Source organism: Saccoglossus kowalevskii, chromosome 1, assembly GCF_978046115.1.
Source record: "Saccoglossus kowalevskii chromosome 1, keSacKowa6.1, whole genome shotgun sequence".
Lineage (NCBI taxonomy): Eukaryota > Metazoa > Hemichordata > Enteropneusta > Harrimaniidae > Saccoglossus > Saccoglossus kowalevskii.
In genome coordinates, this window is record NC_140641.1 from 39,784,000 (window position 1) to 39,802,598 (window position 18,599).

The window sequence follows — 18,599 nt, forward strand, 5'->3', positions numbered from 1 at the left end:
CTCAGGTGTTAATGATAGTAAATCTTGGCTTCATTGACAAACATGTCATTTAATCAATACCACCATTCAACCATCTTGAATTAGATCATGAAGTGAATGGCCATGTATATGAATACCAAGATGCATGATGTATGTGTTATTTGAATGTGATCAGTACAAGGAATATCTGAGATAGAGGTAAACAACTATTAAGCAATGAAATATAACAAACTCACCTTCCATGCAATTAGAGCGGAATTCTAAGCAGTATTTGTTGTTACTCATTTTCGTTTTGATGATGGTTTCTACTTCAGTAAAGATGATGTTCACATTTATATTGTTACTCAGAGATCCCTGGATATTTTCTGATAAAAAACAAAATACACATATAATATAGTGTAAAGCGCTTCATTTTCACAAGTGGATAATAATGCATTAAATGCTATATTACAAGAACACATGCTAACAGAAATGACAGGTCAAATTTTAATGACCTAGTACGGTATGCAATGTTTGGATTTATGTGAACTTTATTTTAGAGATGAGCATTTAATATAACAAATACAGCAATGGACCAAAAGACAATTTGTGGGTTTCAAGTGTGCATAATACGTTGTTCAATTTCATCAGTGACACTGAAGGCTTGTTCAAAGTTTGTCCATGATGCGTTACCATCAATGACGCATTACTCAAAATTGTACAAAATAACTGCACATTTCAAGATTTCATTCACAAGTTGAACGCAATATCACAAGTATTATCTTGCTAAAACTACAATAAATGACTATGAGCAAGAATGACAAATGGCAGGTAATTATGATGTATTCTGACAAAAATATCATATAAAACAAAAACCTACAAATGGTCTATTGCCAAGATTTAAACACAGTACTGTAAAATCTGTATTAAAAATCGAGGCTTCTATTAAAATAGTACAATGCAACAGAGGGGATGCGGCTACTATTAGAGCATCTACACATTTTGAATTTTTGGTTCTCAATTATTCAAAAAGAATGGGTGCGACTTCCAATACAGATTTTACGGTAGTGTCAAATTAAATTTTGTAAAATATTTGGACAGCCAGCAATAAACAAGTAAAACATTGAATACTGATAGAAAAAGCACTACACAGCACTGCAATATGTAACATGTCAAATTAATGAATTTTTTTAGAACTCTCAAAAGTGTTATAACAAAACACTATAGACAAAGAATCATATACTGAAATACTGCTTTAATGTTTAATGTAAAATGTTTTAAAAGAAAATATGACAGAGTTATTTTCCGATAACCCACTGTGACATTTACCTTTACAGGAGACATATTGTGATAAGACACCAACATCAAATGCAGCAAATACCGGATGGTGATCACTTGATAAAATATCATTGGTACAACCTGTTAATAAAATGTCATAATCAACATTTGATCCATAGTGAAATAGACAAGTCATAAAGACATACATATGTATGTTGATTTGTTTTTTGTTCCAATGATTTTTGACTTACTGGCTGCATTTATAAGCACAAAAAATACCATTTATACATGTCATTAAATGTTTTTCAGATTTGTATGGGCTGATTTCATTCAAATTTGGTATTGACATCACTTATAGGTTACTGATGCAATTCATTTAGTTAAGCCTATTGATTCAAAATGGCTGACTGGTAGCCATACTGATTTTGAAGTGACAAATTTTGTTTCACTGATCAATTTAACCAACTGAGCAACCATTTTTTTATTTTTCAATTGTCATTGCTCATTTCTCTAACACACTGAACCAATTGAGTTTAAATTTGGTACAAAAGCAAGACATGTTAATTTTTTTGTTTCAAATTTCTTAATATTTCTTTACCTTTTTGCATCCTGCAATGCATTCAAATACAGATGAACTGTCACAGATAATGACTTGTTTACTTGTTTTTCAATTCAAAATTAAATATGACAAAATAAAAATTTGACTAACCATATGCAGTATTCTTGATGTATACCTCGGGATAAGATCTCCACAACACCCTATCACACCAAGATGGAGCATTGATGCGAATCTGCAATTCAAGAAAATTATATTGTGACACAACTAACATTCGACTGCTATTCTCAATCCTCCAATGCACTTCTAATAGAGCAAATATGGTGTCGTAAATTTATTTTGAATTTTCGCTTTTCAAATTTTGGGAAGGACATTTTATACACTCGTAGGACGCCAGAGAAATGTTCACTGCTTTTCGTGAGAATTTGTCTGTCACGAAATCAAAGCAGTTCTTCCTCTTGTAGTGCAATATACAACACACATTATGTACTGTGCTACCATGGAAACACTTCCCCTAGTAGTGCTATAGACAACACACATGATGTACTGTGCTGCCATGGAAACGCTTCCCTTTGTAGAGCAATATACAACACACATGATGTACTGCATTGCCATGGAGACACTTCCCCCTTGTAGTGCAATATACAACACACATGATGTACAGCATTGCCATGGAAACACTTCTGCTTGTAGTGCAATATACAACACACATGATGTACTGCATTGCCATAGAAACACTTCCCCTTGTAGTGCAATATATAACACACATTATGTACTGTGTTGCCATGGAAACACTTCCCCCTTGTAGTGCAATATACAACACACATTATGTACTGCATTGCCATGGAAACACTTCCCCCTTGTAGTGCAATATACAACACACATTATGTACTGCATTGCCATGGAAACACTTCCCCTTGTAGTGCAATATACAACACACATTATGTACTGCATTGCCATGGAGAAACTTCCCCCTTATAGTACAATATACAACACACATGATGTACCGTGTTGCCATGGAGAAACTTCCCCCTTATAGTACAATATACAACACACATGATGTACTGCGATGCCATGGAAACACTTCCCCCTTGTAGTGCAATATACAACACACATTATGTACTGCATTGCCATGGAGACACTTCCCATTTGTAGTGCAATATACAACGCACATGATGTATTACATTGCCATGGAAACACTTCCCCCTTGTAGTGCAATATACAACACACATGATGTACTGCGATGCCATGGAGACACTTCCCCCTTGTAGTGCAATATACAACACACATGATGTACTGCGATGCCATGGAAACACTTCCCCCTTGTAGTGCAATATACAACACACATTATGTACTGCATTGCCATGGAAACACTTCCCCTTGTAGTGCAATATACAACACACATTATGTACTGCATTGCCATGGAGACACTTCCCCCTTGTAGTGCAATATACAACACACATGATGTACTGCATTGCCATGGAAACACTTCCCCCTTGTAGTGCAATATACAACACACATGATGTACTGCGTTGCCATGGAAACACTTCCGCTTGTAGTGCAATATACAACACACATAATGTACCATGCTGCCATGGAAACACTTCCCCCTTGTAGTGCAATATACAACACACATTATGTACTGCATTGCCATGGAGACACTTCCCCCTTGTAGTGCAATATACAACACACATGATGTATTACATTGCCATGGAAACATTTCCCCCTTGTAGTGCAATATACAACACACATGATGTACTGCATTGCCATGGAAACACTTCCCCCTTGTAGTGCAATATACAACACACATTATGTACTGCATTGCCATGGAGACACTTCCCCCTTGTAGTGCAATATAGAGGCTTTGCAGTGACGTCACAAAAATCACTAGGCCGCTATGTTGGATTACAAACAAACCATACGCAACGAAAGCCACGGGGAGGGTGTGGGATTCTGTTATTATTACATATGTTCCATAGGAAACTTTTGTAAGAGATAATCATGATAATATGCTTGAAATGAAATCAAATTACTATCCGTATATGAAGTAAGTAGATTTAACCTACCACTGACGAAATGATCAGAGCAGACACGAATGTATGGAAGATTTGACTATTATGTACTGCAGTTTATTTTGATTCGTCCCTGAAATCAAAATCGGTATTTCCACAACCCATATGCAAATGAGGTTCGAGAGCAAACAAAGTAGTCCCTTCAGGAGTACAGTTTTTCTGAATAAACAATATTTAGAAGTACGATATTTCCCCTTGGGGTACATGAATATACTTGCCGAGTGACATGAAATTTGAACAACAGTAATGGTACTTTTAGGCAGTCACTTATTTTGGCCCAAACTAATTTGCATATCACCCATGCAATAATGTTTTTGGTATTTTCACGGTTGATATGCAAATGAACATGGTATTTTCATTGGCTACCGAACTATTTTTATTTTGTAAACACATTTTCGTTTGCTATTTTTATCCAGTTCAAATCGTTCAACAACATTTTTGGCATGTCAGGTGTACATCATATGGAATACTACAATTGGGAGAACTTAATGTGTGTTGACCACCTGGAAACTGAGTTTTATAAACCTTGAAGGGCTCTCAGAAGATCCACCAGCAGTAAAATCAGTGCTTACTATGAAGCCGCAACCATCAGCATCGAGATACCAGGTTTCTGCTGGCGACGTTGCGGCGTTACTCAGTTCCAAATAAAAATTACCAACACCAAAAGAGCAACATTTTAACCGGTAATCAAGACTCAGTCAATCCACGACCAGCAAGCAACATCACACACGAAGGTGTAGCTTACAGCCACAGTCCCTCAACGAAGGACTGTGGTGCAGCTAAGCGACAACCGCTGTCGACGAAAGTCATCCCGTCTGTAGAGTACTGCAGTTGCACAGCATGTTTGCCAATGCACAATTCTGTGGCGGAACTTTTAACTTCAACATAAACTGTGTATCATAGTCGTCCAGTTCAAGTTCTGGTTCTGCCATGGTCCCAACTAAACGTCAACGAGTTATTTATTCGGACAGTGACTCAGATTAGACGTCTGATTATTTTAATTTCAAACAAACAGTGACACGCGTTCTCCGGGCGCGTTCTACATTGACACGCGCTGCTAGGGCGTAACACTTATATTGGAACATATTAATGGGCAATGGGATTCCCCGACCTAAATTCCATCCCGGTTTGCACGTTCTTTCTTTAATACGAAATAATCAAGTATGGAACATATGTAATAATAACAAATTTCGACGTTCTTTCGAGATTTCTTCAGTCTTTTTACCCTGATTACGAATAACTGTCGGTAGCCTGAAGAATGATTTATCATTGTCTCGATTTCCGCGATTGCTGCAGTTGACAATAGCACAGAAATTCACCATTATTCTGCACAAAACATGGACAAACCACAGGATATCAAGCTGACAGTGTATTGTTGTCATGGTTTCCATGATTGCGTTTGTACTCCAAGATGGCGGATCACGTGTTTCGTGACGTCATGTGGGAAGCCTCTATACAACACACATGATGTACTGCGATGCCATGGAAACACTTCCCCCTTGTAGTGCAATATACAACACACATGATGTACTGCGATGCCATGGAAACACTTCCCCCTTGTAGTGCAATATACAACACACATTATGTACTGCATTGCCATGGAGACACTTCCCCCTTGTAGTGCAATATACAACACACATGATGTACTGCATTGCCATGGAAACACTTCCCCCTTGTAGTGCAATATACAACACACATTATGTACTGCATTGCCATGGAAACACTTCCGCTTGTACTGCAATATACAACACACATGATGTACCATGCTGCCATGGAAACACTTCCCCCTTGTAGTGCAATAGACAACACACATTATGTACCATACTAAATTGGGTCCACACTACAATAATACTTCGGTCCAAGTTGAAAATGAAAAACAGTGATTAAGATCCAATATACCACAACTCTAGATAATTGTTCAATTCATGTCTGCATGAGATTGCTACTTCAATACTTACACCAGTTTTCTTGACTTTCTCCCACACATATTCCTTGTTACTCCCTCTCCTGTAGCGATAGGTCGGAGGGAAAGTAATATCTTCTTCCACTGAAAAACAAAACATCAAAGTTTATTAATGAATTTGTAGAATATACATGGGAATGACTAACGCCACATAGAATCTACAACAATAAAAGATGAGACCAAAGCTACAATTGCTATACAGTTTACACGAATAGACAGGGTAATGCTCATTGTAACTACTGCTTTAGTCTACCAGAATAGACATGGTAGCTACCAAAACTACAACTAGACTAGACAGGGTAGTGACAAAGCCACAGCTGCTATACAGTCTTCCAGAATAGACAGAGAAAAGACCAAAGGTACAATAACTATATAGTCTTCCAGAATAGACGGAGAAAAGACCAAAGGTACAATAGCAATATAGTCTTCCAGAATAGACAGAGAAAAGACCAAAGCTAGAATTGCTTTATAGTCTTCCAGAATAGACAGGGAAAAGACCAAAGCTACAATTGTTATATAGTCTTCCAGAATAGACAGAGAAAAGACCAAAGGTACAATAGCTATATAGTCTTCCAGAATAGACAGAGAAAAGACCAAAGGTACAATAGCTATATAGTCTTCCAGAATAGACAGAGAAAAGACCAAAGGTACAATAGCTATATAGTCTTCCAGAATAGACAGAGAAAAGACCAAAGCTACAATAGCAATATAGTCTTCAAGAATAGACAGAGAAAAGACCAAAGCTAGAATTGTTATATAGTCTTCCAGAATAGACAGAGAAAAGACCAAAGCTACAATAGCTATATAGTCTTCCAGAATAGACAGAGAAAAGACCAAAGGTACAATTGTTATATAGTCTTCCAGAATAGACAAGGAAAGACCAAAGCTACAATTGTTATATAGTCTTCCAGAATAGACAGAGAAAAGACCAAAGCTACAATACCTATATAGTCTTCCAGAATAGACAGAGAAAAGACCAAAGCTACAATAGCTATATAGTCTTCCAGAATAGACAGAGAAAAGACGAAAGGTGCAATAGCTATATAGTCTTTCAGAATAGACAGAGAAAAGACGAAAGGTACAATAGCTATATAGTCTTCCAGAATAGACAGACCAAAGGTACAATAGCTATATAGTCTTCCAGAATAGACAGAGAAAAGACCAAAGGTACAATAGCTATATAGTCTTTCAGAATAGACAGAGAAAAGACCAAAGGTACAATAGCTATATAGTCTTTCAGAATAGACAGAGAAAAGACCAAAGGTACAATAGCTATAAAGTCTTCCAGAATAGACAGAGAAAAGACCAAAGGCACAATAGCTATACAGTCTTCCAGAATAGACAAAGAAAAGACCAAAGGTACAATAGCTATATAGTCTTCCAGAATAGACAGAGAAAAGACCAAAGGTACAATAGCTATAAAGTCTTCCAGAATAGACAGAGAAAAGACCAAAGGTACAATAGCTATATAGTCTTCCAGAATAGACAGAGAAAAGACCAAAGCTACAATTGTTATATAGTCTTCAAGAATAGACAGGAAAGACCAAAGCTACAATAGCTATATAGTCTTCCAGAATAGACAAAGACCAAAGCTAGAATAGCTATATAGTCTTCAAGAATAGACTGAAAAGACCAAAGCTACAATAGCTATATAGTCTTCCAGAATAGACAGAGAAAAGACCAAAGCTACAATTGTTATATAGTCTTCCAGAATAGACAGAGAAAAGACCAAAGCTACAATTGTTATATAGTCTTCCAGAGTAGACAGGGAAAAGACCAAAGCTACAATTGTTTTATAGTCTTCCAGAATAGACAGAGAAAAGACCAAAGCTACAATTGTTATATAGTCTTCCAGAATAGACAGAGAAAAGACCAAAGCTACAATTGTTATATAGTCTTCCAGAATAGACAGGGAAAAGACCAAAGCTACAATTGTTTTATAGTCTTCCAGAATAGACAGAGAAAAGACCAAAGCTACAATTGTTATATAGTCTTCCAGAATAGACAGGGAAAAGACCAAAGCTACAATTTCTGTATAGTCTTCCAGAATAGACAGAGAAAAGACCAAAGCTACAATTTCTGTATAGTCTTCCAGAATAGACAGAGAAAAGACCAAAGCTACAATAGCTATATAGTCTTCCAGAATAGACAGAAAAGACCAAAGGTACAATTGTTATATAGTCTTCCAGAATAGACAGAGAAAAGACCAAAGCTACAATTGTTATATAGTCTTCCAGAGTAGACAGGGAAAAGACCAAAGCTACAATTGTTTTATAGTCTTCCAGAATAGACAGAGAAAAGACCAAAGCTACAATTGTTATATAGTCTTCCAGAATAGACAGAGAAAAGACCAAAGCTACAATTGTTATATAGTCTTCCAGAAAAGACAGGGAAAAGACCAAAGCTACAATTGTTTTATAGTCTTCCAGAATAGACAGAGAAAAGACCAAAGCTACAATTGTTATATAGTCTTCCAGAATAGACAGAGAAAAGACCAAAGCTACAATTGTTATATAGTCTTCCAGAATAGACAGGGAAAAGACCAAAGCTACAATTGTTTTATAGTCTTCCAGAATAGACAGAGAAAAGACCAAAGCTACAATTGTTATATAGTCTTCCAGAATAGACAGGGAAAAGACCAAAGCTACAATTTCTGTATAGTCTTCCAGAATAGACAGAGAAAAGACCAAAGCTACAATAGCTATATAGTCTTCCAGAATAGACAGAAAAGACCAAAGGTACAATAGCTATATAGTCTTCCAGAATAGACAAAGAAAAGACCAAAGCTAGAATTGCTTTATAGTCTTCCAGAATAGACAGAGAAAAGACCAAAGCTACAATTTCTGTATAGTCTTCCAGAATAGACAGGGAAAAGACCAAAGCTAGAATTGCTATATAGTCTTCCAGTATAGACAGAGAAAGGACCGAAGCTACAATTTCTGTATAGTCTTCCAGAATAGACAGGAAAAAGACCAAAGCTACAATTGCTTTATAGTCTTCCAGTATAGACTGGGAAAAGACCAAAGCTACAATTGCTTTATAGTCTTCCAGAATAGACAGAGAAAAGACCAAAACTACAATTGTTATATAGTCTTCCAGAATAGACAGGGAAAAGACCAAAGCTACAATTTCTGTATAGTCTTCCAGAATAGACAGAGAAAGGACCAAAACTACAATTTCTGTATAGTCTTCCAGAATAGACAGGAAAAAGACCAAAGCTACAATTGCTTTATAGTCTTCCAGTATAGACAGGGAAAGGACCAAAGCTACAATTTCTGTATAGACTTCCAGAATAGACAGAGAAAGGACCAAAGCTACAATTTCCGTATAGACTTCTAGAATAGACAGGGAAAAGACCAAAGCTAGAATTGCTTTATAGTCTTCCAGAATAGACAGGGAAAAAACCAAAGCTACAATTGTCATATAGTCTTCCAGAATAGACAGAGAAAAGACCAAAGCTACAATTTTGATATAGTCTTCCAGAATAGACAGGGAAAAGACCAAAGATACAATTGTTATATAGTCTTCCAGAATAGACAGAGAAAAGACCAAAGCTACAATTGCTTTATAGTCTTCCAGTATAGACAGGGAAAAGACCAAAGCTACAATTGCTTTATAGTCTTCCAGTATAGACAGGGAAAGGACCAAAGCTACAATTTCTGTATAGACCTCCAGAATAGACAGAGAAAAGACCAAAGCTAGAAATGTTATATAGTCTTCCAGAATAGACAGGAAAAAAACCAAAGCTACAATTTCTGTATAGTCTTTCAGAATAGACAGAGAAAGGACCAAATCTACAATTTCTGTATAGACTTCCAGAATAGACAGAGAAAAGACCAAAGCTACAATTTCTGTATAGACTTCCAGAATAGACAGGGAAAAGACCAAAGCTAGAATTGCTTTATAGTCTTCCAGAATAGACAGGGAAAAGACCAAAGCTACAATTTCTGTATGGTCTTCCAGAATAGACAGAGAAAAGACCAAAGCTACAATAGCTATATAGTCTTCCAGAATAGACAGAAAAGACCAAAGGTACAATAGCTATATAGTCTTCCAGAATAGACAGAGAAAAGACCAAAGCTAGAATTGCTTTATAGTCTTCCAGAATAGACAGTGAAAATACCAAAGCTACAATTTTTATATAGTCTTCCAGAATAGACAGGGAAAAGACCAAAGCTACAATTTCTGCATGGTCTTCCAGAATAGACAGAGAAAAGACCAAAGCTACAATAGCTATATAGTCTTCCAGAATAGACAGAGGAAAGACCAAAGCTAGAATAGCTTTATAGTCTTCCAGAATAGACAGAGAAAAGACCAAAGGTACAATAGCTATATAGTCTTCCAGAATAGACAGAGAAAAGACCAAAGGTACAATAGCTATATAGTCTTCCAGAATAGACAGAGGAAAGACCAAAGCTAGAATAGCTTTATAGTCTTCCAGAATAGACAGAGAAAAGACCAAAGGTACAATAGCTATATAGTCTTCCAGAATAGACAGAGAAAAGACCAAAGCTACAATAGCTATATAGTCTTCCAGAATAGACAGAGGAAAGACCAAAGCTAGAATAGCTTTATAGTCTTCCAGAATAGACAGAGAAAAGACCAAAGGTACAATAGCTATATAGTCTTCCAGAATAGACAGGGAAAAGACCAAAGCTACAATAGCTATATAGTCTTCCAGAATAGACAGAGAAAAGACCAAAGGTACAATAGCTATATAGTCTTCCAGAATAGACAGGGAAAAGACCAAAGCTACAATAGCTATATAGTCTTCCGGAATAGACAGAGAAAAGACCAAAGCTACAATTGTTATATAGTCTTCCAGAATAGACAGAGAAAAGACCAAAGCTACAATAGCTATATAGTCTTCCAGAATAGACAGAGAAAAGACCAAAGCTACAATTGTTATATAGTCTTCCAGAATAGACAGAGAAAAGACCAAAGCTACAATTTTGATATAGTCTTCCAGAATAGACAGGGAAAAGACCAAAGCTACAATTGTTATATAGTCTTCCAGAATAGACAGAGAAAAGACCAAAGCTACAATTGCTTTATAGTCTTCCAGTATAGACAGGGAAAAGACCAAAGCTACAATTGTTATATAGTCTTTCAGAATAGACAGAGAAAAGACCAAAGCTACAATTGCTTTATAGTCTTCCAGTATAGACAGGGAAAAGACCAAAGCTACAATTGCTTTATAGTCTTCCAGTATAGACAGGGAAAGGACCAAAGCTACAATTTCTGTATAGACTTCCAGAATAGACAGAGAAAAGACCAAAGCTAGAAATGTTATATAGTCTTCCAGAATAGACAGGAAAAAAAACCAAAGCTACAATTTCTGTATAGTCTTTCAGAATAGACAGGGAAAGGACCAAAGCTACAATTTCTGTATAGACTTCCAGAATAGACAGAGAAAGGACCAAAGCTACAATTTCCGTATAGACTTCCAGAATAGACAGGGAAAAGACCAAAGCTAGAATTGCTTTGTAGTCTTCCATAATAGACAGGGAAAAAACCAAAGCTACAATTGTTATATAGTCTTCCAGAATAGACAGAGAAAAGACCAAAGCTACAATTGTTATATAGTCTTCCAGAAAAGACAGGGAAAAGACCAAAGCTACAATTGTTTTATAGTCTTCCAGAATAGACAGAGAAAAGACCAAAGCTACAATTGTTATATAGTCTTCCAGAATAGACAGAGAAAAGACCAAAGCTACAATTGTTATATAGTCTTCCAGAATAGACAGGGAAAAGACCAAAGCTACAATTGTTTTATAGTCTTCCAGAATAGACAGAGAAAAGACCAAAGCTACAATTGTTATATAGTCTTCCAGAATAGACAGGGAAAAGACCAAAGCTACAATTTCTGTATAGTCTTCCAGAATAGACAGAGAAAAGACCAAAGCTACAATAGCTATATAGTCTTCCAGAATAGACAGAAAAGACCAAAGGTACAATAGCTATATAGTCTTCCAGAATAGACAAAGAAAAGACCAAAGCTAGAATTGCTTTATAGTCTTCCAGAATAGACAGAGAAAAGACCAAAGCTACAATTTCTGTATAGTCTTCCAGAATAGACAGGGAAAAGACCAAAGCTAGAATTGCTATATAGTCTTCCAGTATAGACAGAGAAAGGACCAAAGCTACAATTTCTGTATAGTCTTCCAGAATAGACAGGAAAAAGACCAAAGCTACAATTGCTTTATAGTCTTCCAGTATAGACTGGGAAAAGACCAAAGCTACAATTGCTTTATAGTCTTCCAGAATAGACAGAGAAAAGACCAAAACTACAATTGTTATATAGTCTTCCAGAATAGACAGGGAAAAGACCAAAGCTACAATTTCTGTATAGTCTTCCAGAATAGACAGAGAAAGGACCAAAACTACAATTTCTGTATAGTCTTCCAGAATAGACAGGAAAAAGACCAAAGCTACAATTGCTTTATAGTCTTCCAGTATAGACAGGGAAAGGACCAAAGCTACAATTTCTGTATAGACTTCCAGAATAGACAGAGAAAGGACCAAAGCTACAATTTCCGTATAGACTTCTAGAATAGACAGGGAAAAGACCAAAGCTAGAATTGCTTTATAGTCTTCCAGAATAGACAGGGAAAAAACCAAAGCTACAATTGTCATATAGTCTTCCAGAATAGACAGAGAAAAGACCAAAGCTACAATTTTGATATAGTCTTCCAGAATAGACAGGGAAAAGACCAAAGATACAATTGTTATATAGTCTTCCAGAATAGACAGAGAAAAGACCAAAGCTACAATTGCTTTATAGTCTTCCAGTATAGACAGGGAAAAGACCAAAGCTACAATTGCTTTATAGTCTTCCAGTATAGACAGGGAAAGGACCAAAGCTACAATTTCTGTATAGACCTCCAGAATAGACAGAGAAAAGACCAAAGCTAGAAATGTTATATAGTCTTCCAGAATAGACAGGAAAAAAACCAAAGCTACAATTTCTGTATAGTCTTTCAGAATAGACAGAGAAAGGACCAAATCTACAATTTCTGTATAGACTTCCAGAATAGACAGAGAAAAGACCAAAGCTACAATTTCTGTATAGACTTCCAGAATAGACAGGGAAAAGACCAAAGCTAGAATTGCTTTATAGTCTTCCAGAATAGACAGGGAAAAGACCAAAGCTACAATTTCTGTATGGTCTTCCAGAATAGACAGAGAAAAGACCAAAGCTACAATAGCTATATAGTCTTCCAGAATAGACAGAAAAGACCAAAGGTACAATAGCTATATAGTCTTCCAGAATAGACAGAGAAAAGACCAAAGCTAGAATTGCTTTATAGTCTTCCAGAATAGACAGTGAAAATACCAAAGCTACAATTTTTATATAGTCTTCCAGAATAGACAGGGAAAAGACCAAAGCTACAATTTCTGCATGGTCTTCCAGAATAGACAGAGAAAAGACCAAAGCTACAATAGCTATATAGTCTTCCAGAATAGACAGAGGAAAGACCAAAGCTAGAATAGCTTTATAGTCTTCCAGAATAGACAGAGAAAAGACCAAAGGTACAATAGCTATATAGTCTTCCAGAATAGACAGAGAAAAGACCAAAGGTACAATAGCTATATAGTCTTCCAGAATAGACAGAGGAAAGACCAAAGCTAGAATAGCTTTATAGTCTTCCAGAATAGACAGAGAAAAGACCAAAGGTACAATAGCTATATAGTCTTCCAGAATAGACAGAGAAAAGACCAAAGCTACAATAGCTATATAGTCTTCCAGAATAGACAGAGGAAAGACCAAAGCTAGAATAGCTTTATAGTCTTCCAGAATAGACAGAGAAAAGACCAAAGGTACAATAGCTATATAGTCTTCCAGAATAGACAGGGAAAAGACCAAAGCTACAATAGCTATATAGTCTTCCAGAATAGACAGAGAAAAGACCAAAGGTACAATAGCTATATAGTGTTCCAGAATAGACAGGGAAAAGACCAAAGCTACAATAGCTATATAGTCTTCCAGAATAGACAGAGAAAAGACCAAAGGTACAATAGCTATATAGTCTTCCAGAATAGACAGAGGAAAGACCAAAGCTAGAATAGCTTTATAGTCTTCCAGAATAGACAGAGAAAAGACCAAAGGTACAATAGCTATATAGTCTTCCAGAATAGACAGAGAAAAGACCAAAGCTACAATAGCTATATAGTCTTCCAGAATAGACAGAGGAAAGACCAAAGCTAGAATAGCTTTATAGTCTTCCAGAATAGACAGAGAAAAGACCAAAGGTACAATAGCTATATAGTCTTCCAGAATAGACAGGGAAAAGGCCAAAGCTACAATAGCTATATAGTCTTCCAGAATAGACAGAGAAAAGACCAAAGGTAAAATAGCTATATAGTCTTCCAGAATAGACAGGGAAAAGACCAAAGCTACAATAGCTATATAGTCTTCCGGAATAGACAGAGAAAAGACCAAAGCTACAATTGTTATATAGTCTTCCAGAATAGACAGAGAAAAGACCAAAGCTACAATAGCTATATAGTCTTCCAGAATAGACAGAGAAAAGACCAAAGCTACAATTGTTATATAGTCTTCCAGAATAGACAGAGAAAAGACCAAAGCTACAATTTTGATATAGTCTTCCAGAATAGACAGGGAAAAGACCAAAGCTACAATTGTTATATAGTCTTCCAGAATAGACAGAGAAAAGACCAAAGCTACAATTGCTTTATAGTCTTCCAGTATAGACAGGGAAAAGACCAAAGCTACAATTGTTATATAGTCTTTCAGAATAGACAGAGAAAAGACCAAAGCTACAATTGCTTTATAGTCTTCCAGTATAGACAGGGAAAAGACCAAAGCTACAATTGCTTTATAGTCTTCCAGTATAGACAGGGAAAGGACCAAAGCTACAATTTCTGTATAGACTTCCAGAATAGACAGAGAAAAGACCAAAGCTAGAAATGTTATATAGTCTTCCAGAATAGACAGGAAAAAAAACCAAAGCTACAATTTCTGTATAGTCTTTCAGAATAGACAGGGAAGGGACCAAAGCTACAATTTCTGTATAGACTTCCAGAATAGACAGAGAAAGGACCAAAGCTACAATTTCCGTATAGACTTCCAGAATAGACAGGGAAAAGACCAAAGCTAGAATTGCTTTGTAGTCTTCCATAATAGACAGGGAAAAAACCAAAGCTACAATTGTTATATAGTCTTCCAGAATAGACAGAGAAAAGACCAAAGCTACAATTTTGATATAGTCTTCCAGAATAGACAGGGAAAAGACCAAAGCTACAATTGTTATATAGTCTTCCAGAATAGACAGAGAAAAGACCAAAGCTACAATTGCTTTATAGTCTTCCAGTATAGACAGGGAAAAGACCAAAGCTACAATTGCTTTATAGTCTTCCAGTATAGACAGGGAAAGGACCAAAGCTACAATTTCTGTATAGACTTCCAGAATAGACAGCGAAAAGACCAAAGCTAGAAATGTTATATAGTCTTCCAGAATAGACAGGAAAAAAACCAAAGCTACAATTTCTGTATAGTCTTTCAGAATAGACAGAGAAAGGACCAAAGCTACAATTTCTGTATAGACTTCCAGAATAGACAGAGAAAAGACCAAAGCTACAATTGTTATATAGTCTTCCAGAATAGACAGGGAAAAGACCAAAGCTACAATTTCTGTACAGTCTTCCAGAATAGACAGAGAAAGGACCAAAGCTACAATTTCTGTATAGACTTCCAGAATAGACAGGGAAAAGACCAAAGCTAGAATTGCTTTATAGTCTTCCAGAATAGACAGGGAAAAAACCAAAGCTACAATTGTTATATAGTCTTCCAGAATAGACAGAGAAAAGACCAAAGCTACAATTTTGATATAGTCTTCCAGAACAGACAGGGAAAAGACCAAAGCTACAATTGTTATATAGTCTTCCAGAATAGACAGAGAAAAGACCAAAGCTACAATTTTTATATAGTCTTCCAGAATAGACAGGGAAAAGACCAAAGCTACAATTTCTATATGGTCTTCCAGAATAGACAGGGAAAAGACCAAAGCTACAATTTCTGTACAGTCTTCCAGAATAGACAGAGAAAAGACCAAAGCTACAATAGCTATATAGTCTTCCAGAATAGACAAAGAAAAGACCAAAGGTACAATAGCTATATAGTCTTCCAGAATAGACAGGGAAAAGACCAAAGCTACAATAGCTATATAGTCTTTCAGAATAGACAGAGAAAAGACCAAAGCTACAATTGTTATATAGTCTTCCAGAATAGACAGAGAAAAGACCAAAGCTACAATAGCTATATAGTCTTCCAGAATAGACAGAGAAAAGACCAAAGCTACAATTGTTATATAGTCTTCCAGAATAGACAGAGAAAAGACCAAAGCTACAATAGCTATATAGTCTTTCAGAATAGACAGAGAAAAGACCAAAGCTACAATTGTTATATAGTCTTCCAGAATAGACAGAGAAAAGACCAAAGCTACAATAGCTATATAGTCTTCCAGAATAGACAGAGAAAAGACCAAAGCTACAATTGTTATATAGTCTTCCAGAATAGACAGAGAAAAGACCAAAGCTAGAATTGCTTTATAGTCTTCCAGAATAGACAGAGAAAAGACCAAAGCTACAATTTTTATATAGTCTTCCAGAATAGACATGGAAAAGACCAAAGCTACAATTTCTGTATGGTCTTCCAGAATAGACAGGGAAAAGACCAAAGCTACAATTTCTGTATAGTCTTCTAGAATAGACAGAGAAAGGACCAAAGCTACAATTTCTGTATAGTCTTCCAGAATAGACAGGGAAAAGACCAAAGCTACAATAGCTATATAGTCTTCCAGAATAGACAGGAAAAAGACCAAAGCTACAATTGCTTTATAGTCTTCCAGAATAGACAGAGAAAAGACCAAAGCTACAATTTGTGTATAGCCTTCCAGAATAGACAGGGAAAAGACCAAAGCTACAATTTCTGTATAGTCTTCCAGTATAGACAAAGAAAAGACCAAAGCTACAATAGCTATATAGTCTTTCAGAATAGACAGGGAAAAGACCAAAGCTACAATAGCTATATAGTCTTCCAGAATAGACAGAGAAAAGACCAAAGCTACAATTGTTATATAGTCTTCCAGTATAGACAGGGAAAAGACCAAAGCTACAATTTCTGTATAGACTTCCAGAATAGACTGAGAAAAGACCAAAGCTACAATTTCTGTATAGACTTCCAGAATAGACAGGAAAATAACTAAAGGTACAATTGCTATATAGTCTTCCAGAATAGTCAGGGAAAAGACCAAAGCTACAATTTCTGTATAGTCTTCTAGAATAGACAGAGAAAGGACCAAAGCTACAATTTCTGTGTAGTCTTCCAGAATAGACGGGGAAAAGACCAAAGCTACAATAGCTATATAGTCTTCCAGAATAGACAGAAAAGACCAAAGCTACAATTGCTTTATAGTCTTCCAGAATAGACAGAGAAAAGACCAAAGCTACAATTTTTGTATAGCCTTCCAGAATAGACAGGGAAAAGACCAAAGCTACAATTTCTGTGTAGTCTTCCAGTATAGACAGGGAAAAGACCAAAGCTACAATAGCTATATAGTCTTCCAGAATAGACAGGGAAAAGACCAAAGCTACAATAGCTATATAGTCTTCCAGAATAGACAGAGAAAAGACCAAAGCTACAATTGTTATATAGTCTTCCAGTATAGACAGGGAAAAGACCAAAGCTACACTTTCTGTATAGACTTCCAGAATAGACTGAGAAAAGACCAAAGCTACAATTTCTGTATAGACTTCCAGAATAGACAGGAAAATGACTAAAGGTACAATTGTTATATAGTCTTCCAGAATAGTCAGGGAAAATGACTAAAGGTACAATTGTTATATAGTCTTCCAGAATAGTCATGGAAAATGACCAAAGGTACAATTGCTATATAGTCTTCCAGAATAGACAGGAAAAAGACCAAAGGTACAATTGCTATATAGTCTTCCAGTATAGACGGGGAAAAGACCAAAGCTACAATTTCTGTATAGACTTCCAGAATATACAGGAAAATGACCAAAGGTACAATTGCTATATAGACTTCCAGAATAGACAGGGAAAAAACCAAAGCTAACATTGCTATATAGTCTTCCAGAAGTAAATTAGAGAAATCACTATCAACAAGGAGATTCTGACTTCGTACTGATCCATTAATGCAGAAAATTTGTGTATACTTACAAAATCCGGCAAATGCTTTTTGGACAGTTTGTTCCTTCTTGAGTTGGTCATGATCAGCACAGAGTTGGTTTAATTTGTTTTCACAAATCAACCTTAGGATACCCTGAAATGATATTTATTATGATCATTCATTTCAAGATTTGAGTTCCCCATCTCTCTGGGAAAAGGTGAAATGTTTCAAAAATAATAAGTGTTTTCCTCTCTCAATATAAAAAAAAAACACAGGGGATTTTAAAATTACAAGTCAATTTCTCCTTCCTCTGGCACTAGTTTTCATTCAGGCTCAATTTCTATGATTTTTATTTGAGTCACCAAAAAGTTCATCTTCACAAAATTTTGTTTTTCCAGTTTGCAGATCAGATTGGTTACAGGTGATTTTCAGTTGAAAATATTATTTTCGCAGTCACAAATCATACATAAACTTGAAAATACAAATTACTACCATCTACATCCTAAGAAATATTGGATAAATTTCCATAAATTTCCAGAAATCACACAACTGTATGACCTGCATGAGACACTGCAACATTTTTGTATTATGTATATCGTAGAATAAAAAAATGAAGTTAT

The 18,599-nt window shown here is 36.0% G+C and overlaps 1 protein-coding gene across 1 annotated transcript in view; it reads right to left on the reverse strand.

Annotated features, from left to right (window-relative positions):
• LOC144353989 (phosphatidylinositol 3,4,5-trisphosphate 5-phosphatase 2A-like) overlaps positions 1 to 18,599 on the reverse strand; it is a 49,730-nt gene that overhangs the window by 13,134 nt on the left and 17,997 nt on the right. Inside the window, exons 15-19 of the mRNA XM_085501975.1 lie at positions 18,030 to 18,132; positions 5,823 to 5,911; positions 1,946 to 2,027; positions 1,288 to 1,377; positions 216 to 344 (exon numbers count right to left, since the gene is read on the reverse strand). Of these exons, the coding sequence (XP_085358101.1) occupies positions 216 to 344; positions 1,288 to 1,377; positions 1,946 to 2,027; positions 5,823 to 5,911; positions 18,030 to 18,132 (493 nt within the window). The remainder of the gene's footprint in view (positions 1 to 215; positions 345 to 1,287; positions 1,378 to 1,945; positions 2,028 to 5,822; positions 5,912 to 18,029; positions 18,133 to 18,599) is intronic.